At 43.2% G+C, this 27,000-nt stretch overlaps 1 protein-coding gene across 1 annotated transcript in view; it reads left to right on the top strand.

Moving 5' to 3' along the window:
* The window catches only part of LOC149138280 (Peptidase S41 family protein), a 446,406-nt gene that overhangs the window by 43,502 nt on the left and 375,904 nt on the right, over positions 1-27,000 (top strand). The window contains 1 exon segment of the mRNA XM_089447421.1: positions 26,080-26,199. Within this exon segment, the coding sequence (XP_089303547.1) occupies positions 26,080-26,199 (120 nt within the window).

Below are 27,000 nucleotides of genomic sequence, written 5' to 3'. Positions count from 1 at the left end.
TTCTTGGCTTTTGCGCTGCTAGAAACAACTTCTGTCACCTCGGGACAACTGTTTTCTGCTGCTATTGCTCTACTCGGCTGATGTCTTTTAGTCCTCCTGTGATCTATAATCACGCTTTAATACCGTGTTGAAGTTTCTAAGTTTTACTTAATTTAGAAACCCTTCATGCACTTTTTCTGATTTATTCCTACCTACTTGTTATTTTTCCTTAACAAGTTATTTACAAAGTAAATACTGAAAATAAACACCAGTGCATGCTCAACATATTACAAATCAACAACTAAAAGAAATAAGAACAAACACACCACATGACACCATTATTTTTGGACCAATGTCCTCGGAAAAACCCAATGTGGGAAAACCGGTGCAGCTATCTGAGGGTTTTCTTATTAAGCAATATCAGAGTACAATCTGGGTGCCGAAACTGGCCTACCCAACATAGAATTTCCGTTGTAGCTATACCTCACAATTTGAGAGAGATTTCCTGGCTGAAACCCCGGAAAACCCTTCCGGCAGCTCCTCAGCCCAAAACTACTCCTGCAACCCCAGCGTCTGCCCAATCTGGACTGCGTCAGCCTCTCGCAGCCCAGCGTTGGCCCTAGGAAGCCCTGCGTCAGCTCTCGGAGCATTTGCGTCAGCTACGCTGGCCCCTCTGGTGCTCTACGCAACACTTGGTTGCTTCTGCGTGGCCCTGCGTGAGCCCTTGCTGGCTCTGCGTCACTCTTCTCGGCTGCTGCGCTGCTCTCCCGATACAATCTCTGCCTTCTCTGTTTCTCGATACTCAATGCCCCTCAACTGCTCTCCCGATCACTGATTCTATCTCTCTTGGGAAACCCCGCTCTAGAGAATAGAATGACTGATCATCTGGTGTATTCTACAAGTGACCCTCAAGCCTCCTCTTATACTTTTCCTTTGACATCTCAACGATCGAGATTAAGTCCCTAATCAACGACTAAGATTAGATCTGGCTTGATCCATGTCTTTTGGACCACTCTAACACACATTCATATTTTATTTTCCCTATGTTTAGACTTAGGTACTCCATTAAAATATTAATTATTTTTAATATCTCCTGATGTGTTTAGAATTTGCCCAAACCCTTTCTGGGTATTGGAGATCTCATGTGTCCCAACCTCTCCACCAAATTTCGTGGCTAGAGCACATCCGATGCTACCCAAATCAACACTGCGCAGCCTGCTTGGCTGCCTCCTTCCTTTTCTTTGCAGCTGCATTCTGTGCACCTGTGCTTGGCCCAACAACTAGATTTGACAGGGTGCACCCCTCGGCTGGCCAACGCGCCACTACCTCCTACACATCAAACTCCGTTACCAAATAGGGCAAGTCATACCATTTCTGTGCGGGATCCTTTTGTGCCTGGATATAGACCCGGTGGAAGTCAGCCTTGAATGCTGCATAGGCTGACAACTGCGTGTACAAGGTTGGGGACAACCTTGGGCGCTGGTTAACTGCCATACGGAGACTTGCTTCCATCAGGACCCAAAAAATCTTAGTTTCTGTGACGCGCGCGGGGTCTTTCATAGCTCATAGGGAGGCGAACTGCGCGGCCTCTGGCAATCCTTCTTCCAACGGAGGAAACTGGCTGTCCTCCGGCAACTTACATGCAACCAACACAATGGAGAGCAAAAACCAAGCGTAATGGAACGACTTGGTGTCATCCTGGGCCTTGCAGCAATTCACGAGGAATTCTTGGCATAGGTACCTGGACCAATTGAATAGTACGCCTTTTGCGCACTGAGCCACTAGAGACATGACGGGCACAAGAACTTCATCCGCGCGACACTTCCTCATCACCTTGCCAGCTAATATTTTTGTGGCCAATTGAACTGCAGGGTCATTTATTGACAGGATAGAATACCCTCGTGCCTTCTTCACAAGTTCATAATCTTTTTTCATGCGCTCAGCCAACTCCTTTTCTCCTGTCTTTCCGCCAAACTCCTTGGCCAGATTCAGACCTTCATGAGGTAGGTGGGTAATCCTGTGGATAAGCATATTTGTAATGGGTATAGGCCCTCTTAGCCATAAACACCCATCATGCACCAGAGTGAGCAACTGCCGTATGCAAGTTGTGTTAATTGGGTTGCGGTGGTAATGTGGCACAAAAAGCAAGTTGAGCAGCCCGGATTGCTCAACACCACAGGCCCATTCCTTTGTTTCCAGCGCTGTCACACCCGTGCCTTCATAATATATGTTATGAAACCAACTCACAAAAAGATAGAAAAGAGAGATCCACGCCTTAGAATTCAGCCTCTTCGAGGGGGCAACCTCCTTTACATTACATAAATGAACAATTCTTGGATGATACAAATGACAAAACCTCCTTTCTATATATAGGAGTCTAAGGAGTCACAATATAATCCAGCCGACCTAACAATAATAATATAAAGCCACAAAAATAACAATAGAGGGATTCTATGGGGCACAGAAATAACAATATGGGGGTAATAGGGGCACAACAATATAAATAGGGGTATAACTACAATAGTAATGGGGTAATCACTAGTATTATAGGGACCCAACATGCCCCTCTCCTTCAAAAAAGTGTTGTCCTCAACGCTTGAGCAGTTCTGGATACTTCTGCATAAAATTCTCATCCTCCCATGTGGAATCTTCAGCGGATAAGTTCTTCCACTTGATAAGATACTCTGAAATTGATCGATTTCGTAGCTGTCGAGTTCTTGTTTCTGTGATTGCTTTTGGTTCCAATATAATTTTTCCTTCCTCGTCAAGTTCTGGCAATATTGTTTGAATTGGGAGCTTGTCACCTATAACCTTCTTTAAACATGAAACATGGAAAACTGGGTGCAATCGAGAAGCTGCAGGAAGCTCCAATTTGTATGCCATAGTACCAATCTTTTCCAACACCTTGTACGGACCATAATACTTTGGTGATAATTTATTATCCTTCTTAGCTTGCTTTAGGGACATTTGCTTATATGGTTGTAGCCGTAGGAATACCCAATCACCTACATCAAAACTTCTTTCACTGCGATGTTGATCTGCCTGTTGTTTCATTCTATTTTGTGCCAACACGAGGTTATCCTTTAAGAGTTGGAGGACTTGTTGTTGATGTTCGATGTGATGTTCCACTGCCTGAACCTTAGAATTTTCTCTTAAATATGATGTGATGGATGGTGGTTGATACCCATAAAGTGCCATAAATGGGGTCATTTTTGTTGCTGTATGGAAGGAAGTGTTATACCACCATTCAGCCAGAGGCAACCATTTGACCCATTGTGTCTGTTTATCAGATACAAAGCAACGAAGATATCCTTCCAAACATTTGTTTACTATCTCAGTTTGCCCATCAGATTGAGGATGATAAGATGAGCTATGAGCTAACTGAGTACCAAGACAAGAAAATAATTCTGTCCAAAAATTTCCAGTGAAAATGGGATCTCTGTCACTTACAATAATCTTTGGGTTTCCATGTAGCTTTTGAACTGTTTCCATAAATGCAGTAGAAACTGTACTGGCTTTAAATGGATGTGATAATGCACAAAAGTGTGCATACTTGGTAAGTCTGTCAACTACCACCATGATGACACTCTTTCCCTCAGACTTGGGTAAACCTGTGATAAAATCCATTGAAACCTCCTCCCAACGTTGGCTTGGAATGGATAAAGGTTGTAATAGACCCGGTGTCTTAATTGTTTCAACTTTATTTTGCTGGCAAACCAAACATTCCGCCACAAACTTTTGAATATCTGATTTAAGGCCATCCCAAAAAAATTCCTTCTTAACCCTGTGGTAAGTTTTTAAAAATCCTGAGTGCCCTCCTAAGGGAGAAGTGTGCAATTCCATAAGAATCTTTTGTTTTAGCTGGGAATTCTTACAGAGGTATAAGCGATCTTTGTACCATAACGAATCATTTTTCCAGCTAAATGTATCAGAAGTACTGGAATCTTGTTGTAGCTTTCGAATAAGTGCCCACACTTCTTCGTCATTCTTCCATTCCTCCCTTGCTTCGTTTATCCAATCTGGTTGGATAATAGAAATGGCACACAACAATGCTTCCACATCCTCATCCTTTCTTGAGAGTGCATCTGCCACCACATTTTGCTTCCCTTTTTTGTAGATGATTTCAAAGTCATAACCCAACATCTTTGTGACCCACTTTTGTTGCTCTTCAGAGGATAATCTTTGTTCTAAAAAGTATTTAAGGCTATCATGATCCGTTTTTACCTTGAAGTGTCTTCCCATTAGGTAGGGTCGCCATTTCTTAAGTGCATGGAGTATTGCCAACATTTCCTTCTCATAAATAGCTTTGCTTAAAAACTTTCCCTTGATTGGACGACTTTCAAAAGCAATGGGTCTTTCATCTTGCATTAGAACAGCACCAATTCCATTTCCTGAAGCATCACATTCCACAATAAAGGTTTTTGTGAAGTCCGGTGTAGCTAAGACCGGTGCTTGGCACATTGCCTCTTTAAGATGTTCAAAGGCCTTTGTTGCTTCCGAAGTCCATGAAAATGAATCTTTCTTCAATAATGTTGTTAGAGGTGCTGCTATTCTCCCATAATTCTTAACAAACTTGCGATAATACCCTGTCAACCCAAGAAATCCTCGCAGATGCTTTATGGATGTGGGGATTTTCCATTCCTTAATGGCTTTAATTTTGCTAGGGTCTACCTTAACTCCTTCATGAGATACAATATGACCCAAATATTCCACCTCCTGGACTCCAAAGAAACATTTGGATCTTTTTGCATATAATTGTTTCTCCTCCAATAGTTGTAGCACCCTGTCAACATGTTCAACATGATCCTTCCAAGACTTGCTGTAGATTAGTATATCATCAAAAAATACTAACACAAATTTTCTAAGGAATGGTTTGAAAATTGAATTCATCAAACCTTGAAATGTTGAAGGTGCATTGGTAAGGCCAAAAGGCATGACCAAAAATTCATAATGACCCTCATGAGTTCTAAATGCCGTTTTCGGAATGTCTTCAATCTTCATTCTGATTTGATGATATCCCGAACGAAGATCCAACTTGGTGAAGTAAATTGATCCATGCAATTCATCCAGTAATTCATCAATAACAGGAATGGGGAACTTATCTTTAATAGTGAGCTTGTTGAGCTCCCTATAATCTGGACACATGCGCCATGATCCATCCTTCTTGTGCACCAATACTACTGGAGCTGAGAAAGAACTTTGACTCGGTTGAATTATACCAGCCTCTAGCATTTCTGCAACCATACGTTCAATTTCACTTTTTTGGACATAGGGATATCTGTACGGCCTGATGTTTGGAGGAACACTTCCTGGAATCAGATGAATAGCATGATCATGATCACGCATAGGTGGGAGACCTTTGGGAGTCTCAAATACCTTGGAATGATTGTCCAAGACTTTTTGGAGATCTGGAGAAATAGATGATTCCAATGTGGAAACATCTAGCGAACATAATTGTGCAATTACACCTCTTTGCTCCTTTTTTAGAAGCTTTGTCATGCCATTAGAGCTGATTATCTTTCCTGGTTTCCCTGCAATACCCCTTAATTCAACTTCCTTTCCTTCCATAGAAAATTTCATGAAAAGTTCTTGAAAATTAAAAGCTATTGTACCCAAGGATTGTAGCCATTGGACTCCTAGTACAACATCAGCACCTCCCATTGGAATGGAAAGCATTGGGCTAGTCAATACATATTCTCCCATGGATAGCTTGATATTATGGCACTTTCCAGAACAATTTATTGTTCCTCCATTTGCAATCATCACTTGACACTCTGGTGCTGGATATAGGAAGCAATTCAATTCTTTTGCTACCCTACAATGAATAAAATTGTGGGTGCTTCCTGAATCAATCAACACTATTACCTTTTTCTTCTTGATTTGTCCTTCTATCTTGATGGTTTGAGGAGTGGTAATTCCCGCCAATGCATTACAAGATATGGTCGGATTTATTTGTTCTTCATCTAGGCTTTGTTCCTGGAATATATCCTCTTCTTTTGACCTTTCTTGCTCCTTTTCTTCTTCCTCTTCACAATCTATGTAGAATAATTTCTTCTCAGCACACTTATGACCTTTTGTGTATTTGCTATCACAATTGTAACAAAGCCCTTTTGCTCTTTTTTCTTCCAATTGTTGTGGTGTCAACCTTGTAGGTTGTGGAAGACTATGGGCAACAACACTTCCGTCTTTATAGTTGTGAATGGTATGCTTCCTAGTTGCCATAATTTTGCTTTCCATTTTTCTTGCTAACCTGAATGCCTTCTCTAATGAATCAGGTTCCCAAAGGCGCACATCATGTTGGATATTATCCTTTAAAGACCCTATGAACACATCAATCCTATGCTCCTCTGGAATATCTTTTACCCTTATGTTCAATTTTTGGAACTCCTCAATGTGCTCCATTATTGAACCCTTTTGTTTGAGACTTATCAATTGGCTAAAAAAAGTGTTGCTTTTTGTATCCTCATAATGTGCTATCAATTCTTCCGTAAAAATTGCCCAAGTGATAAATTGTTTACGAGAACAAAGCCATTGATACCATACAAACTGATTTGGTTCCAAATATAAAGTTGCCATACGTACCTTTTGTGTGTTTTGCACATTATTGAGATCGAAGAATTGCTCCATCTGTAATATCCATGTGGCGGGATCCTTGCCATCAAACTTCCTCATATCGATTTTTGGAACATGGTGAGTCTTCGATCCAACATTAGAGTCTATGGAATCATGATTAACATTTCTTTTGTTCTCATCATGAGTTTCCTTTACTACCTTTTCACCATTAGTAAGTATTTCTTGTAGAAAATTTGTCAAATCTGTCTTCAAATCTGCCATTTCTGTTTTCAAATCTGTCTTCAAATCTGTCTTCAAATCTGACATGTTTGTCTTCAAATCTGTCTTCAAATCATCCATCTTAGCTTCCATGCCCTTTATCTTAGATTCCACGCCATTTATCTTAGATTCCACGCCATTTATCTTAGCTTCTGTTAGCTTTTGTGAGCGTGACATTTGTTGCACTTGTTCTTGTAATTTTGATATATCATGTAGCATTTCTTCCTCTTCTTCATGAGTCATGCTAGAGCTTTCAGGTTCCTTACTAGGTGTTTGCATTTTCTTTCCTCGGGGCATCAGTTACCGATAATAATGCTTTACTATGCCCTTTGAATTTTGTTAAACCAAGCTTACACAAAAATTAAAAAAAAAACTACACACCTTTTTTCACTTTATAGAAGCCTGATATTGAATCTGATGTATCTCTGTAATTTCAGATCATCCAATTCTGAAATTGCTACCTGTAGTAGCCCTCTGCGTCCTCTTTCCAATGCCACAAGTCTGAGCCCAATTGGATTCTCCAAGGAAGAGTTATGTGAAATCTCCCACAGTGACTTGCTTTTAGACTGGTTCAGTAGAGCGAACTTGTACGACGTGCCACGAGTCACTGTTTCAACCTTTGAATCTGAAACCCACATAAAAGAAACTACAGTCCGTCCTCTTTCTGTACCTTTTTACGAAATTTCAATCCGATCCTCAGAGAGAAAGTTATGACGATTTTCCCCAGGTCACCTGTTTTGAATGTAATTCAGGAGTCTGCAAAAAGACCAACTTCCTCAGATCATATCTCCGAAAATATCGCGCAAAAAGCTCTGAAATTCGGACCCAAGGTTCAGCGCCAATTCTTCTCAAATGGGTTTTTTTTGCGACTTCTGAAACGTCACAGAAAAAAAGTTATAGCGAAAATTCCACGATGACCTGTTTGGAGCAGCGAAACCCTAGAATCCAAAGCTCTGATACCAAATGTTATGAAACCAGCTCACAAAAAGATAGAAAAGAGAGATCCACGCCTTAGAATTCAGCCTCTTCGAGGGGGCAACCTCCTTTACATTACATAAATGAACAATTCTTGGATGATACAAATGACAAAACCTCCTTTCTATATATAGGAGTCTAAGGAGTCACAATATAATCCAGCCGACCTAACAATAATAATATAAAGCCACAAAAATAACAATAGAGGGATTCTATGGGGCACAGAAATAACAATATGGGGGTAATAGGGGCACAACAATATAAATAGGGGGTATAACTACAATAGTAATGGGGTAATCACTAGTATTATAGGGACCCAACAATATATTTGTTTCATGAAGTTATCTGTCACTAAGTGTGGGAACTTAGCATGATCCGCTAGGTCCCAGTCCTCCATCTTCAGTAATGGGACTCGCGCGAGCCACGGACCTTCAATAAGCACCTGATCAGGTAGCAGGGGTGTGGAGATGATAAATTTCTCAGAGTTCGGGTCTTTTGTAATCTTCGCCTTTCCCTTCCTTGGAGGGATATATTGAGGGAGCTTTCTGAGGGGCTCCGCTCCTTCGGTATCAACATCTTCTGTTCCCTAGCCTTCTTTTGCCTCCAGGTCTACAACTTTCTCTTTGCCTTTTGCCGGTTGCTTGTCTTTTTTTTTGTGTTGGTGTCGTGGTATGCTTCCTTGGGGAAGCCCGTATCTATACTGTCTTCTTCTGCTTCTCCTTTGCCATGGATTGTTTTGGCCTTGGCGACCTCCGCGTCGTGGGCATCGCAGGCGTAGCTTCAGCACTAGATATTTTAGGGCCTGGGGCGTCAGATATAGCGACTTCCGAACTCAAAGCTTCTGCGGGTTGGTGGCAGTCATTCTCTCCATAAATAGCTCATGGGCTTCCATCGAAACATCTGTGGGCGAAGAATTCCTCCCAAAACGCTTGGCTCATAAGCAACAGACAACAAATATTAGAAAAAACTCCAAGTGTGCAAAGTGTTCTCTGTTGGACCGGCACACGTAATTTATAGGGGTTTTTGAATTCAAATCTGACCGTTCCCCCAAATTTTGACCATTAATGCTGTTTTGGCGGCAGATCTTCAAAGATTTTGGCCTTAAATGCCACCAGCCCACTCCTCTTAACCGTTTTCTGGCTGTCAAATCATGACTAGTGACGCCAACGATCGCTTTTCTGCTGTGTTGCGCGACGTCTCACTCCATAGCGCAACTTCATATATTGCAGCTTCATTGTCTTCTGCGCAGCCCGCCTACTGCAGAGTCCTATGATCCTGGAAGTGCAGTTTATAGTCCCGCGCTCCCTTGCAACTGCTTGGAGCACTAAGGCTGTCTTGCCATCATATAGTCATTGGGCAGGATCTCCTGTATACAACTTCAAGTGGCTTCCATTCACTCTTCCTGGAAAATGTTTTCCATTCAGCTTCGCAAGCTGAATTGCGTCTCCATCTGTAATTTCTTTGATAATATATGGCCCCAGCCAATGCATCTGAAATTGACCCGGAAATTTAGTGAACTTACTATCATATAACAATACAAGATCGTTTACCTTGAATGTGCGAAGCTTGATGTGACGATCGTGCTAGGCTTTTTCACGTTCCTTCTATACTTGCTGATGGAATCCAACCAATGATGGGTCCTCTTCAAGTTCCATCAGCTGCGTGAGCCGTTTTTCCAAGGCTTCGCGATCTGCCATTCCTGTGAGAGCTGCTATGCGCAGGCTAGGCACAATATACTCCATAGGCATCACAACTTCTACACCATAGATCAACCTGAACGTCGTTTGTTCTGTTAGCTTCTTGCAAGTAGTCATATATGTCCATAGTACGGTAGGTATGCACACATCTCAGTGATTTCGCTGTGCATTGCAGATCTTTGTCAGCGCATTCTCCAAAATACTGTTGAAGGCCTCAACAGTTCCATTCGCCTGTGGATGATATAGAGTGCTCTTCTGATGATAGACTTGGAATTCCTCAGTCAACGCGCTGATTGTCTTGTTTAGGAAGTGCGTACCTCAATCACTCATCAACACCTTCGGGCAACCAAATTTGGTTAAGACATACTCAAACAAAAACTTCGCTGCTGTAGCCCCTGTACAATCCTTAACTGGCTGTGCCTCTACCCATCTGGTTAGATACTCCGTTGCGGTGATGATGTAGCGCGCACTTGTCTTCTTTCCTGGGGGCTGAATTGGCCCAACAAAATCAATCACCCATTTTTCAAATGGCTGCAACGATACTTGAGGATTCAGTGGCAACTTGTCCCTCCGCGATGGTATGCCAGTTCTTTGACATGCATCACATGCCTACAATACGCTTTGGAATCTTTATGCAACGTAGGCCACCATAGACCTGCGCGCAAAATATTCTGCACAATCGCCTTTCTTGCATAGTGTCCTCCCGCAACCCCTCCATGAGCTTCAACGAGAATGCTATTTCTCTCAAAATTTGGCACATATCTTTGCAATATCTCGTCTGCACCCATCTTATACAAGTATCCTGCAATTACTGAAAAGTCTGGCGCGCACTACTAACTCTTTCTTTTGCTGACTTGTGTACCCTTCCGAAGTCATCCCCGTAGTCAAGAAATGAATGATATCTACAAAATGATTATCTACTACGCGCATCGTGAAGAGCTGCGCATCTGGCAACCCTTCCTCCGAATTAGTAGGTTCCTCTCCTGATTCGATCCGCGACAGATGGTTAGGTCCTGCATTCAACCTCCGTGGCTTCACAATGATCTCAAGGTAGAATGATCTGTGTACATTTTGAAATGTACGCCCAACAGATGGTGCCTGAACTTTTGAAGCGCGTAGACCATAGCCAACCCTTCGCGCTCCGTCATTGAGTAATTCTTCTCGGCCTTCGATAATTTCCTACTCGTGAAGGCTATAGGATGGTCCATTTCTCCTTCGCTGGCTTGTGTTAACACTGCACCCAACGCAATGCAAGAGGCATCAACGTGTACGTGAAATTCCTTCTTCCAATCCGGGAATACCAAGATCGACGCGGTGACCATCTTTTCTTTCAATACATCCAAACTGCGTTGACATTCTTCATCCCAACAGAATGTTGCGTCCTTCTTCAGTAGTTTCTCCATAGGCGTGGTAATCTGAGCATATGCCTTGATAAATTTTTTGTAATATCCCGTATGTCCCAATGTTGCACACAACTGCTTTATGTTCCTCGAGGCCTCCAGATTCACTATCACCGCAATCTTGGCAGGGTCCACCATCAATCCTTGTTTGCACACCACATGACCCAGCAGGATTCCAAAGGGAACACAAAATATGCACTTCTTCAGATTCAGTGCGATCTGGTATCTGCGACACGTATCCAACATCAAGCGCAAACTTGCTACATGGCGCTTTACTAGTCCGAACACCGTCCAGTCATCAAAGTACACTTCCAAGAACTTATGAATAAACTCCTTAAACGCCACGATGACTACGCGAGAAAATATCGCAGGCGCATTCTTGAGTCCAAACGACATTACTGTGTATTGAAAACAACCCCATTCCGTTGCGAATTTCGTTTTTCTCCTATCCTCTGGCGTGATCTTGATCTGATGGTACCCCGAAAACCCATTAGTGAATGAGTAGGCCTCCTGCTGATCCAGATTTAAGTAGGAACGCAACAAATTACAGAGATAACCATATACACAAAGATGCAGCGGAAATAATACTTCATTTCATTAATGGAAAATACTGACATATGCTTACAAACAGAAATGGCAATAAACTAGCTAGGGCGATGGTAGCTTATCTCTGAGAAGAGATGTGATGGCTACATGCCTCTGAACTGTTCTGAACTGTATTACAATGAGGCTCGAAGGCCTATTTATTGTTGAGAAACAATGGAAAACCCTTCACATACCGAAACCTAACCCTAGAAGATGAAACGCCAAATTGTGGGCCCCGTTTGGGTAAATTGGTACATCAATTTCCCGGGGTCGTAACTTTGGCATACGATCTCCGTTTGACGCGTACGATAGCTCGTTAGAAAGATCTATCCGAGTACTACCACTTTGGGAGGCAACATAGGGCTCGGTCGCCCCAGAATTCCAAAAAAACGTCGTTTAGGGCCTCAAAACGGCTCCGGAAGTTCAGGACCCGAAAAACTGCTAAAAATAGTAAACTGTGCTACAATTAAGGAAACTGAAAATGCTGAGAAAGACAATGGTGGGGGTCCAGGTGGCCCTGGCAGGTGGCCACCAATATCCACCTGGATCATTCCTCCCCCCTTAGGAAGCAATGGTCCCCATTGCGTTGAGCTCCTCCATGAGATGAGGAAATCTCTGCTGAACTTGTTCCCTGGTGAGCCACTTGCCCTGCTGAAGGAGTTGGCCTGCTTTGACAACTCGATACAGTTGGATATGCTGTTGGCGAGTGTTCTTGATCTGTGTGTCCATGATCCGATCAGTTGCAGCTTGTTCCATGCAATCTGGATTTAATTCTGTGGGTTTGAGCTGTTCTGCAATGTCGGATGTGTCTAGCAATGGTGGAAAGTATGGCCGAAGGCGGTCCACATTGAACACTGGGTGCAGGCCAAGGAATGGGGGAATGCTGAGCTCAAATGCATTGTCTCCCATAGCCTTAGTAATGGTGTAAGGACCATATCGAAGTGGTCTCAATTTCCGATAGGCTCCAGTAAGGCGTTCCTTTTGCAAATGCAACCAGACTTTGTCGCCCACCTGAAACTTGTGTGGCACCCGGTGTTGATCATGTCGCTGCTTGTACTTGGCATTTGATTTCTCAAGAATGTCATGGACCTGCTGGCGAATATGTTGGATGCGCTCAATGAAGCTGGTGGCCTTATCTGTTTCGGACTGGACATGAGCTGAATTCATGTGAGTAGCTGCAAGTGGCATGGCCACATCAATGGGGCATAGTGGCTGGAATCCTAAACCCACCTGAAAAGGGCTATGGCCAGTGGAGCTGTGAAGAGCTCGGTTGTAGCTGTGCTGAACATAGGGGAGGCTCTCGTCCCATGTGCGTGGATGCTTTGAGTTATACATGCGCAGAATGTGCACAATCATCCTGTTGACAACCTCTGTCTGGCCATCAGTTTGAGGATGGAAGGCTGTGGACTTCGTGAGTTTGGTGTCCAGCATTGACCAGAGACTGGACCAAAATGTGCTGAGAAACCGACTGTCCCGATCTGAGATGATAGACTGTGGGATCCCAAAGTGCACCCACACTCGTTCAAAGAAGAGTTTAGCAGTGGCTTCTGCTGTGATATTCTTCTTGCAGGCCATCATAATGGCCATCTTTGAGAACCTGTCGACGACCACAAAAACACAGTCATTTCCATGCTTAGTGGAAGGAAGGCCTGACATGTAATCCATGGAGATGGATTCCCAAGGTCGACTAGGGGTAGGCAACGGGGTATAGAGGCCTTGCTTCTTAATGGTCGGTTTGGCAATGGCACAGGCAGTACATGATCGGATGTACTTCCCAACATCCTGTCGAAGATTCGGCCAATAGAAATAGTTTTGCAGTACTGCCACTGTTTTCTCGACCCCGAAATGCCCAGCAGCCCGACTGTAGTGTGCTTCCCAAATCATCTTGGCACGCTCGCTTGAAGGAACACAAAGGTGACCGAGGTGGCATAATAGGGCATCCTGGAGGTGAAAATCTGCAACCTGCCGACCCTCCAAGAGTGTCTGGTATGTGTGGCCGAATTCTGGGTCGCTTTTGTAGAGAAGTGGCCAATCAGAAGTCTCGTGCCCGCAAGAGTTGAGCACGGTGGTTAGCGCCATGATCGGTGGTCGACTGAGGCAATCTGCAACATTATTGGTGCTGCCCTTTTTATACTTGATATTCAAGTGAAACTGTTGCAGGTATGTAGACCACTTCTGATGGCGATCATTCTGCAATTTCCCTTGGGTCTGTATGAATTGCAGAGGTCGGTGGTCTGTGTGGATGACCGTTTCCTTCCCCAAAATGTAATGCTTCCATTGTCGGCAGGCCTGTACAATGGAATACATCTCTTTATCATAAGTGGGGTACTTCCGGACTGTGTCTGAAAGTGTTTCACTGTGATATGCCACTGGATGTCCATGTTGAGTAAGGACTGCCCCAATAGCATAGTCAGAGGCATCTGTCTCGACCTCAAATGGTTGTTGTAAATCTGGTAACGCGAGCACTGGTGCCGTGCAGAGGCGATCCTTCAACTCCCTGAATGCCTTCTGTTGAGATTCAGACCAAAAGAATTTTGCTTTCGCCCCGCCCTTGGTGACTTGACTCAAGGGCCAAGAAATATGAGAAAATCCCAACACAAACCTGCGGTAGAAGTTGGCAAGACCTAGAAAGCTGCGGAGCTCTGTTAGAGTGGTTGGAGAGGGCCAATCCCGAATGACTTGGACCTTGGCTGGATCGACATGCACCCCCTGTTCATCAATGATGTATCCCAGATACTGGACCTCGGTCATGCCAAAAGTGCATTTCTCCAAATTGGCACATAGCTTGTGTTGCCGCAGTGTTTGGAGAACCTGTCGGATGTGGTGGAGGTGCTCTTCCCAACTCTGGCTGAAGATCAGAATGTCATCCAAGTATACTACTACAAAGGAGTTGGTGAATGGCCGCAAGATGTCATCCATTAGCCTCATAAAGGTTGCAGGAGCATTCGTCAATCCGAAAGGCATGACCAACCATTCGAAGAGGCCCTCCTTGGATTTGAAGGCAGTCTTCCACACATCTGAGGGTTCAATTGGTACCTGGTGATATCCTGACTTCAGATCGATCTTGCTGAAATATTTCGCCCCCTTTAGTTGGTCTAGGAGGTCATCAATCCGCGGGATCGGGTACCTATTACGGACAGTGATCTTGTTCAGCGCCCGATAGTCAATACAGAGTCTCCACGTCCCATCCTTCTTCTGTACCAACACTATCGGGCTCCCACAGGGCGAAGAACTCGGACGGATGTGACCTTTCTGTAGGAGCTCCTGAATTTGCCTCTTGATTTCATTGTTCTCCAGAACGGAGCGCCGATAAATTGGTCCATTGGGTAGCGGCGCACCTGGGGTCAGATCAATGGAGTGCTTGACTTGACAGTGCAGAGGAACCCCTGCCGGGGAGGTGAAGATGTCTTTGTACTCCTCCACAATCTTGTCCATTTGTAGCTGCCGTGCAGAGGGACCTCGTTTGGAGGCTGCGGCCACTGTCTTCTTCTTCCCTTGAGGGCGTATCATCAGGAAAACAAATTTCCTGGTTTTGGAAATGATCTTACTGCATTGTTTTGCAGTAATCAAAGAGATGGCGGCAGGGGGTGGTACCTCTGGTATCCTGAACAACTTATTTCCCAATGTAATAATAACAGCACGGGGCCTTGATTCATACACAGCATGTCGCTTCCACAAGTATGGTTGTCCTAGTAATACATCACAAACTTCAAGGGGAGCAATGTCACACAATACCTCATCCGTGAAGGGCTTGATGTTGTATGGAAGGCGACACTGCTGGCTCACGCGAAGATCTCGCCCTTGGTAAAGCCACCCAATGGTGTATGGTTGTGGATGTGCTGTGGTCGGTAAGCCCAACCGCTTCACGACCTCTGCCGAAATGAGGTTCTTTTGACTCCCGCTATCAACAATGAACTGTATCGGGGAGCCCTTGACCCACATCTGGGAGTGGAAGAGACGCTCCTCCTCCTCTGGATCTTCGGGTTCATTTTTCTGGATCTTTGCGGTAGCAACAGTGGCGCTGGGATCCGCATCAATGATCTGCTTCCCTTTTTCATACCCCTTATCGGGTTCTGACTCAGAGTCGGAACATGCATCTGATTCTGAAACCTTTAGCTCAGCCACCAGTGACTGTTTGGCCCGACACTCACTTGTGTTGTGAGTGGAGCTCTTATGGAACTCGCACCATTTTCCAGTGTCCTTTCTCGGCTTCGCGGCGTTGCTCTTTGCTTGCAGCTTCAGCTGGTTGTCTTGGGCTGTCCCGCCTTGGCTTTGTCCTTTGTTCTGTGGTTTAGGGGCACCTTTCCCCTGCTTTGGATTCGCAGATCCAAAGTCTCGCTTCTTTTGTTTAAACTTCTGCTCGACTTTGACGGCATACCGGTATGCTGCGCCGAGCGAGGGGATGTTTAGGAACTGTATTTCTTCCTGGATGTACTTGTGCAGGCAGCCACGGTATTTGAGTATCAAATGTTGCTCCGAATCCTTGATACCCAACTTTGTGCGAAGGGTATGGAAAAGATTGGTGAACTCCGGCACATCTTGGTCCCTTCCCTGCCGCAGCGTGGTCCACTTTATGTATTCATCCTCATAGCTTCCGACAGGGTAGTACTGCTCTTTGATGGCATCCCGGAACGAATCCCAGGTGGGTGCGGCTGAAAATAGTGAGCCAGTACTTTCATCCTTCTGCTCGCAGTAGGTTTCCCACCAGTCCTTGACGTGGGGGGCTGCTTTGAGAAGAGCAAAAACAATCTTTTCCCAACTCGAAAATTCATGAACAGAAAAATAACCCTCTAGCAGATTTAACCATTTATCTACGGCATCGGCGTCTATCTGACCCTCGAATATGGGGATTTCAAAATTAACTTGTACCTTAAAGGGTGTGGCGTTTCCAGAGGAGCTGCTGGAAGCCGATGCGCCACTTCTGGGTAGCCGCTGAAGGATCTGCGCAAAGCTGTCCATCATCGCGTTCCGTTGTCGCTCGAGCGCTTCTTCGAGCAAGATTTTGATGGGATCTCCTGCCCCCTCGTCTTTCTTCTCGTCCGCCATGGGAGGCCGTCGGGATTTGCGAGGCTGGTCTTGCAAAGGTTCAACCAGTTCAAGCCCTAACTCCTTATATCTCGACCTTGTTGGGGACATGCAAAGAAAAACAGAGAAAAAGCAGACCGCTCTGATACCACTGATCCAGATTTAAGCAGGAACGCAACAAATTACAGAGATAACCATATACACAAAGATGCAGCGGAAATAATACTTCATTTCATTAATGGAAAATACTGACATATGCTTACAAACAGAAATGGCAATAAACTAGCTAGGGCGATGGTAGCTTATCTCTGAGAAGAGATGTGATGGCTACATGCCTCTGAACTGTTCTGAACTGTATTACAATGAGGCTCGAAGGCCTATTTATTGTTGAGAAACAATGGAAAACCCTTCACATACCGAAACCTAACCCTAGAAGATGAAACGCCAAATTGTGGGCCCCGTTTGGGTAAATTGGTACATCAATTTCCCGGGGTCGTAACTTTGGCATACGATCTCCGTTTGACGCGTACGATAGCTCGTTAGAAAGATCTATCCGAGTACTACCACTTTGGGAGGCAACATAGGGCTCGGTCGCCCCAGAATTCCAAAAAAACGTCGTTTAGGGCCTCAAAACGGCTCCGGAAGTTCAGGACCCGAAAAACTGCTAAAAATAGTAAACTGTGCTACAATTAAGGAAACTGAAAATGCTGAGAAAGACAATGGTGGGGGTCCAGGTGGCCCTGGCAGGTGGCCACCAATATCCACCTGGATCACCTGCCCTCCAACATTGTCTAATACCTCATCTATGAACGGTGTCGGAAATGGATCATGGACACAGGCATCATTAAGCTTCCTCAGATCTATGCAAATCCTTATCTCGCCCTTCTGCTTCTTCTCTTGAACCACCATGGGGCTCACCTAATCAGATTCTTCAACTGGTTCTATGATGCCTGCTTCCAACATCTTATCCAACTCTAAGCGAACCTTTTCCTTGTACTTAGGATTCAGGCGATACGGCCTTTGCTTAACAGGCTTCGCGTCTAGCTTCAGAGTGATTTTCATAACACCCAAGTCTCCTATTATGCCCTTTAAGTCTGAAAACTTAGTAGGGAACAGATCCCGAAATTCGCAAACTAACTCAACAACCTTATCCACAGTAGCGTCATCCCAATAATCCCCAATTTTTGCAAACTTTGGTTCTGCTTCAGTCCCAATGTTCACTTGCTTGGTTTTCAATGGCGTGGTGATGTCCGGGTTGTCTATTTGTGGGCCCTTGACTTCGCGATGTCCTTCGGCCTCTGGAATATTAATATTTCTTGGATCTTGATCATCCTCCTCAGTGGTCACATTATAACACTCTAGTGCATGGTGCAACTAGGTGCTCCAATCTGGTTGGACCCATTCCAAAGGTTCTTTTGGTATTATGAAGATCACTGCCTTAATCTCCTGCAGAGCTTCATCAATGCTCTCGAACCCATCTTCAAAACTGAAGGTCATTAAGAATCCTTCCCTCAATATATCCCACTCCGCGGTGTCATGGCGGAGCTTTGTCTCCAAATACCAGTTCATGGGGATTGTGTCTAAAGTATGGCAAAATAAATGCACCCACTTCGGCTGTAGCTCCGTTCCATAAGCTTTAGCCCACTTTGGTAAGTGATCATGCAGATCATCCCTCCCATCATATTTTTCAGTTAATCGAATGTTAGGTCGACTAAACCGCAATCTCATCATTCTTCTATAATCTTACCATCCATCAAAGCTATCCTTGTGTGTACCCCAACATCGTGCGGGCATAGTGCGCAGTGCCAAGTCTAATGCTTGGAAGCGTTGATGCTCAAGGACTTCACATTCAAATGCATCCAAAAACTTTTCCACGTCAGTTAACCCATCATAATAAGGTAAATTCCTGACCTCAAACAAAACGCAGCGCAACGATTTAGTCATCATATTGCAGCGTAGTGTAGATATTTCATGCAACTCTTCATCTGAATCACAGGTACAGGAACTCTCGCGGTCCCATGCAATCCGTCCATCTACTGTTGGATTGATCCAGTCTTAATCTCGCGCTGTTATTTTGTAGATATGGTCTAATTTCTAAATCATCCTCACTTTTTTCATAATCGCAGATTGGTTCAGTGTAGCGCGCCCCTTCTGCAGGGTCCAACGACACTACAACTAGAAGCGATTTCTTTTCAAATGACATTGTCCTCTTCTTCAAGTTGATGAATCCATTCATGTCAATGGCCCAGTCAATTCCGAGGAGCGTGGGGTATGGATTACTGTCATCAACGATATCTATTACTTCAAAATCAGCCAGCGCGCTCGCACCTTTAATATCCACTGTTACTCCTTGTAGTCGTCCCATAGGGATAATCTTTTGCTGGTTTGCCATTCTAAGCTGGATCAGCGACCACTGCAGCGCGGGTCTCCCCATTCTCTCCCAGGTTTGTTTTGGCAAAACGTTCGCATCCGACCCCAGATCAAAGATAACCTGGTCCATCTCATAATCTCCTATCTGCGCGATGAGCCTCATCTCTCACCTTGTTCTGGCCTTATGCTTGCCAATTTTTCTTACTATGCGGTGTCCACTAGGGGCATTTTTTTTGCCTGCGCATTCGTTTATTAACTCCTGGAGGCCTTTCACAGCTCTGCAATCGCGCAACAGTTTCATGCAGGGCTCCAAGAACGTGGTAAGCACAGAGGGATCAACCTCTGTAGGCACGCTGGTTTCTGGTGCTTTGTTCTGGCTTCTTGAGGTGGAGGCCTCAGCGAAGCTTTTCTTGTCTTCCATAAAAGTTTCCTTAGCGCACGCCAAATCAAAACCAGTGTCTTTTTCTGGGGCCTTGTAGACCCATCCGTCCTCTTCAGGCTATTTTCCTTTATCATCTCCAGTTGTTATTCCGCTTCTCAGCACTATGTACACACTCTGGTCCTCCTCATGGGGCTCAACTTTCATCATTTGTAAGTTATGCGTAGGTTGCTGAGGCTGCGCCTTTCTCTCCTGCATCTTAGCTATCAGCACCAGGCATTCTTCTAGTGTGATCAAACTGGCTGCAGTATTGACATTACAGGCGTGTTTGATTCTGACACTCCTGCGCATAGTGCCTAGGTGTTTCGCAGTCGTAACAAATAACCTAACCTCGGCCTCTACCAAGCCCTCCTCCTCATTGGCCTCGTCTCGTCCCTAATACCCTCCGCGCGTTCCTCGGCGCCCTGCTCTGGAGGCCAAGTTTCTGCTTTCATTAGGTAGGTAGGTGTTCTTTCCATCATCAGTTCATAGCTGCGACAGTGGCACTCATCATGGCCCACTGATTTGCAGAAGTCGCAGAACAACTGTTGTGGTGTCTGAACGAACTTTTGAAGCAAATGACAATTATCCGTTGCGTGTTTTCTAGCCACCTGACAAATAACGCACCATAGCGCAACCCCCATGCTCAGTCCTGCTGGAGCTTCTGGTCTTAGGGGAATTGGTCCCCCTCTTGTGATATAGTTCGCAAATACGGGACAGTGGTCTTTATCATGCCCCTGGCTCTTACATTTCAGACACCAGACTTCCGTGCGCACCTCTGGCTTAGCCTCCTTATCTTTTTTCAAGCTTTGCAATTCTAAGCATAGGCTCTGTAACAGAGAGTGGATTCGCTGTACGGTTGTACCCCCAAGGTCACATCCTGCATAGGCGTCGCATGCAACCTCATCGCGATTTCCAGGGCTTCTGCCTGAGTTCCTATCTTCTGCTATGACAAAGAAATCCTTAGGTGGGACAGAAGCGAGGCTATAAACCACTCGCGATGTTGACCATTTGTGAGCTGCATATTAGCTTCACGGATCACGCATTTCAACCTTTGATCTAACTCCCAAGGCGTCTCATCAACCCTCATCGTGATCTCCTTAAATCCAACTACTGACTGCGAGTTAGACTTAGGCTTACTAAACTCTTTGTTTAAAGCAACCTTAGTCTCTGCTAGTGTTGCCATAGGATGATCAGAACAGTACTTAATATACCACGTCAGCGCACGATCCTGTAGAGCGGTAACCAACTGCGCCTTCTTTATATTGTCATCAGTAATTTGCTGTGCTGTCCACACAACATTCACAACAAACCAAAACTGATCTGTATCTTTGCTCCCTATACCCTTGAAAATTGGCAACTTCATTGTGTTCGACATGTTGAACGATGGTGGTGGTGGTGGAGGTGTGGGCGAAGGTGTATGCGGTGGAGGTGGAGTGGATGGATGATGTGTCCACGGAAAACCCTGTCTTATTAGCTGAACAATACTTTGCGGTGAGGCTTGTACCGCTCCCTTGTCGTCGCTCGAAGGAGGTCCAATCAATGGGCTATATTCAGGACCTGATTTTTCTCGATCTCTGAAGAGTTTTCCACTTCGCGTAGCTCCGAACATCAAGGCAATGGCATAACCCGTTTCTCACACAAGAGCATCTTAATCCAGGTATTCAAAGATCTCAGATACTTACCTCGCGGTCCTTTGAAGAATCGTCACTCTGCTTCGCCGTAGCTGACTGAGGTATCAACTGCGAATTCTGTAACAAATCCTCCTATAATTCGATCAAGCCAGTGATCAACAACGCGTGCGATCTTGTCTTTAGAGGCTTCTAATTGTCGCACTAGTTCCGAGTCCACACTATTGGACCATCAAGTTTCCACCTCCCTTGGCTGTCTGCCAACTTAGCTAACCACTTGTACAATTCGATTAGGAAGGTGCAAAAGAAGATGTCAGGTCCTGACACCCCCCTTCACCCATACATTTCAAATTTGATTGATTATAGACGAGCTCTCCACGTAGGGAAAAAACTTGTTATCGCCATAGCATCTAACTCGGAAATAACATTTATTAACTCTTGCGAGTGCATACCAAGGTTATAGATTTTATCTGCCTGCGTTCATGGACTTCCTGGGTAGAATCTACCGTGCAGAAGTAGCTAGATTTCTCAGAGGTTGTATTTGATGTTGTACTAGCAAGCCTAGTAACAGGGAGAAAGTATACAAATATCTATCCAACCACTGCTCCTTTGATAGGCGTGGATTCCTGTTTTCCTATGCCGCGAATTCGTGAATCTTTCTGTCCAACCACTTTTCAATTTCCTTCTTGGTCGGATTCCAGTGATGCGACATCACACATCTCCTTCAAGCAGATCCCGGTCTCAGCAACAAAACCATTTGTTGGCTTAGAGGGCCCTGACCCAGGTTCAGAGTTAGTTGCGCCAACCAACAAAACCCTACACTACTAGCCCTTTCGGCAACAACCCGCGTAGCGCAGGCTGTAATCTTACCTGAAGCAGTATGGGGGGATGTTGGAACCAAGTTTACGCATCTAGAGATCAGTGTGATGTCTTTTAGTGCCCTAGATCTGCGTTCGCACAGATCTATAAGCCCCTAGGGTTCGGTACTGCAACTCCCCTTAAATAGCTTCTAGACCTTCACGAAGGTCTATGATTGGTCTTTGTGGACCCTTAACAGTGGAATCATCCACTTACACGCGTCAGAAAGTAACCCTAGGTCTGAGCTTGCATAGACCTACTTAAGTATTTTAATAAACATAATAGAATGTTTCACAATCTTCGCGAAAGTACTTAACATGCAGTGCGTATAGTTATTAAGACTTATTCCATGGAGTCACACATCATTAGATCAATATTTCATAAATACAATATTCATCCACAACATATATCCCAATTATAAATAAACATAAGTAAACAAATAAACACAAGAATTCTTCGATAATCTTCTTTATTGATCTTTAGTTGGGATTTACAAACTCAAAATTACCCTGCTCACTCAGCTATAGGGGTCCACGCACTCAGCTGCGGACTCTATCTAGGCCTTTGCGCACAAAGCTGCAGATCCTTTCTCTTCTATCTGACCCACTTCTTTGCGCTATCTTCTATTGACCCATTACTAGCATGATCTCCTTAGACTCTCTAAGACACGCCTATTTATACAATCCCATGGTCCGCGGACCATGGGTGGATCTCAAAGCTGACTCAACTTTACATAAACAAGGGGCTAAAACCCCTTTTACTCCTAATCATCTACATGCTCCGCATCCACAATTCACGGAGACTTTACATCATTTACAACAATTACATCAAAACTTGGGTTTTTAACCCCAAAACTGACCCAGGGGACCCCATCCCAACACTTGCCCTTTCTCTATCTTTGGCCATTTCTAACATTTGCTTTGATGAAGACTTTTCTCCATACAATTCAGTGATCTTATCCACCTCTTCAAAGTTATTCACACTATGGGAGGATGGAGACTTCTTATTTATCTTTTGGTTACTCTCCACAACTTCCATCCAATTCTCCATGGATAAATGATGCTCCTTGCCAACCACATGTTGATTTTTGAGTAGCTTGGGAGGTACTCCAAGCCCTAGGGTTCAGGGTTTGGAGCTTGGAGCACCACAATAGGTCATTGTGAGCTTGGAACCCAAGGTTGGGGTTTTGCCCCCATCGATGTTTGGGCCAAAACCATGGAGCATTTTGAACATGTGATAGATGGAGATGATAGAGGGCGTTGAGGGGAATCCAACACAACGAGAATCGTCGAAAACCGAGTTGTAGAAGATGAGTTGTGAATTTTTGAAGTTGACAATGAGTTTTTGGGCATTCAAGTCATGTAGGCTTGAAGTGGAAATGTCTAAAGACATGTCACTTAGGTAATTTGGTGAAGCCCTCTTGTTTGGTATAAAGAAGATGCGATTGAGGATCATTTTAACACATCCAAGGTGCAACACAAAGAGCAACTCAACTTGGAGAAGATCTCTGTTTTAGGGCCGCAGTTAAGGGAGTTACTCCAGCCAAGAGAAGGAGCCGTTTGGGGTTTCCTTATGACTGTTTTGAAGGGCATAGGAATCTGCTGCTAGGCTGAGTTAATAAGGAGAGTTTGGGACTGTTCTGTGCTAGAATTTAAGTGGTATTTCATCCCTGAACAAGCCAAGATGATCATTGGTCTATGATGATTAGGCCGCAGTCCTGTGATGGTTGTTTTGAGGGTCAAACAAGCCCTAAAATCCTCCATGATTTCCCCCCTCATTCCCACATCATTTAGCATGTGTGGATATTTATTTTTCGTCATTTATTTAATTGTTGCCTCAATTTATTGCCACATTTTCCACTAAACTTAGGAAAAGTGGGTTTTGAGGGTCTAGAACACATTTTTAACCCCTCAAAATGTGTCATAGTAGAAATTTGAGAGTGAGAGGTGGGATTTTTATTACTCATACCCCATACAACTTCTCTAAACATCACTTATTACATTTCAGATACAATTTTTATTCCAATTTTTACTTTGCAGGAAATTAAAAAAAATTAAAAAATGACCCCCTAGACCTAACCAAATTCCACGAAACTTTACGAGTGATCTAGTATAATAATATACAATGACTTTAGACACTAGGACTCACCCAAGGCATCACCATCAAGCCGTACTTTGGCTTTGGGGTTATGTTTGGAGGGAAAAACTCAATTAATTATTAAGTCCTCGTAAGGAGATGATAATTAACCAAGTGAAAAAAACTTCCCAGAGTAATACTCACTTGATGACAAGGTCTCAAGCTACCTAGGCATGCTACATGACTCAAAACTCATCATACTAGCATCACTTTACATCATCCCCATAGGGCTTGTGGAATCTGGGTACAACAGAAAATGATAAGAAGAAGTAGAGTTGAAAAACTCTAGTAATATGATGATCTCTGATGGTACAAGCAGCCTTTGGTACATCCTTGGGCATGGAGTCTTCAAAAAATCTATAGGTGCCACTCCAGTGGTGAACAAATGGTACTCCTCTTTTTTTTACGATGGATACCCTTGCTATGGTTATGGTGAATCTTGGATGAATGCATGGTGAAGTAAGTAGGTTTACTTGTTTTATCTTGGTTTCATGTTTTATTGGATGGATGATTCATGTATTAAGCTAGTTAGCATGGTATTTGTTTCATGATCCTTGTTAAACTAACCTTCTTCCAAGAATTTGAGGAAGTAGCATGTTAGCTCCTTCCCTTAGCTCATCTTGAAAGTTGAGAACCTTGATTTTAAACCCTAGGGTAAGTAGTTTTAGTTGCCTTAGTTGGTTTACTTGTTTCTACTCCAAGGAAACTCTAGATTAATTTGTTTTGAGACTCCATTAGCCCTTGATTGGGAAGGCACTAGTCATCTCTCTTGTGGCATTCATATTTTATCATATAATCATTTTTTTTGTTTTGTTTAGGGTAAATTAGGGTTCATTAGAACAAAACCTTTATATTTTCAGCATTTATTGACCTAGATGTGAGTAACATAGGGTTAAGAATTGTTTTGAGAGGATTGGATAAATAAAATTTACATTACAATTTCCAACCATTTAATTAGGGCTGATGTCTAGGGATTAATTACTGTTATATGCCATTTTGCCTGTTGAAATTTGCTATAATTTATTCTCTTGTTTACTCATAAATTTAGCATTTATTTTACACTTTACTATCATGGTTTCTAGGGATAAATTTGCTGCTGTCATAAGCTGTTATATTGCTGCAATTTTGTTGCTTGTCTAGCTAGTTTATGATAGTTTGGTGTTTTTTCTTGTTTGGCGTGTTCAAGATACCTATTTGAGCTTCTGTTGGTCAAAATAAGCCTCTAGATTGAGCCATAGTAACCTTTAAACCCAAGTCTAAAAGTTACTATCTTATCCACCCTAAACCCTAATTTTCTACTCTCATCCTTGGGTGGAAATCATTGTAGAACCCTTAGGCGGCACTTAGCTTAAGGTAATTGGGTTATTTGATCCCTAAGATCTACTAGGGAAACCTCCATTGTGTTGGATTGTGTCCATCACTAAAACAAAGGGAGTTGTTGCTGAGGTGACAATGGTGAGACTCTCATTGTTGCATTCTATCCAGGTCATCTAGCGAGGCTTTGCAATAGCAGATTTTACTGTAATGGGGCCCACTTAATTCTCATGATAAAGTATATTAGACTTTGGCAGGGCACAAGTGCCATTTGTCTGGGATCTTGGAGTTTTTAGATTGCAAGTTTATCTCCCCTCTTGCTAGTCTTTTGGATTGATTTTATTTTAATAATTAAAAGAGCACCTTGTGGTCAAAGTAGTCATATTGGTTATCATTTAGTTAAGGTGAAACATGGCAATTGTTTTAAAGAAATGTCCTATTTTAAAGTTAAATAACTTTGTGGTTTTATCACTACACTTTTTAATTCTCTTCTGGTCATTGCAATATTGAAAGACCATGATTTCCCCAACATCCAAGTTTATGTTTTCTTTGTTCTAGCATAATTCAAGTCCTTTCCATGCAAAGTTATCTGTACTTTGCATTGTTGCAGTTTTAGTAGTAACATACACATACGGCTTTTTTGTTGATGTGGTCCACTTATTGAGACCTGATTGTTAAATTTTCAGACAAAGAATGAATGAGTACTTAGTAGAACTATTTGGACCAAATCAAATACTCATGACAGTATCAGAATAATGTCACATTTTTAGCAGTAACATATATGCTCGAGCTTACTATTGTTTGATGTGATAAGATAAGATTAGATACAATTTTTAACACCTGATTTCTCTAATTTTCAGAAAAAGAAGGAAGAGGCACTTAGTAGGCCTATTCAGACTAGATCGACGGCCCATGACATTATCAGAAGAATGTTAGCCACCTTAGATGACCCATATACACGTTTTCTGACTCCCTCAGAGGTACTGGTCTTTTCATTTGCATACAAGGCTGTAATGTTTGTGTTTTTAGAGTTTGTTTGAACATTATATCAGTAATCATAGTATGTCATGAAGCTCATGTAGATATTGCTTTTCCTATTTCTAATTGTTGAAAATTTGCAATCGATATTAGTAAAAATGGCATAGAAGGCGACTACTGATTTATTTACCTAATAAAATCTTTATTATCTTTGAGATGTTACAGAGTGCAAGGTTAGAGAAAATTGGATAGAAGGTAACAACTTCATTAGTTACTGAGCAAACAACTTATTACTGGCATTAACCCAAGTAACTTAACTATAGAAGAGCTTTTACATGTTGATGATGATTTTTTATAGAATTGAAAGCATACTCTGTCACTGGCTTAGCTCATGTATTTCACAAGATTCAGCTTGATTCTGAATATCAACAACTGAAATTTTTGTTGTCATTTTATTCCAAATGCCTCATTTTTTGTGAAAATATGTTTTATATTAACAAGAAAATGTTTACAAGTGGAAGGGTATATAGTATATACAATGGAGTCTTATATCCTCGTCCTTAGAGCTACTAAAGCTGAAATAAATTCGGAGTAAGCTAATGCTTTTAACTCTTTGGCGTAGAAGATAGCCTTTGATACAACAACTGCATGCATAACTCTTCTCACCAAGAATGACAAAAATATTGCATTGAACTGACCTCATTAGAAAATGCATATTTGTACCATAACTTCTAGAAGGTAAATAAAGCAGTAATATGAAGACAGTCCCAAATGCCCATGAAAGAAAAGTGTTAAAAGTGTTC

This window comes from Pinus tabuliformis, chromosome X (assembly GCF_031772625.1).
Source record: "Pinus tabuliformis cultivar Carrire ecotype Pingquan chromosome X, CPIR1, whole genome shotgun sequence".
Lineage (NCBI taxonomy): Eukaryota > Viridiplantae > Streptophyta > Pinopsida > Pinales > Pinaceae > Pinus > Pinus tabuliformis.
Note: the sequence above shows the minus strand (reverse complement) of the source record. Positions and strands in the feature narration are given on the sequence as shown.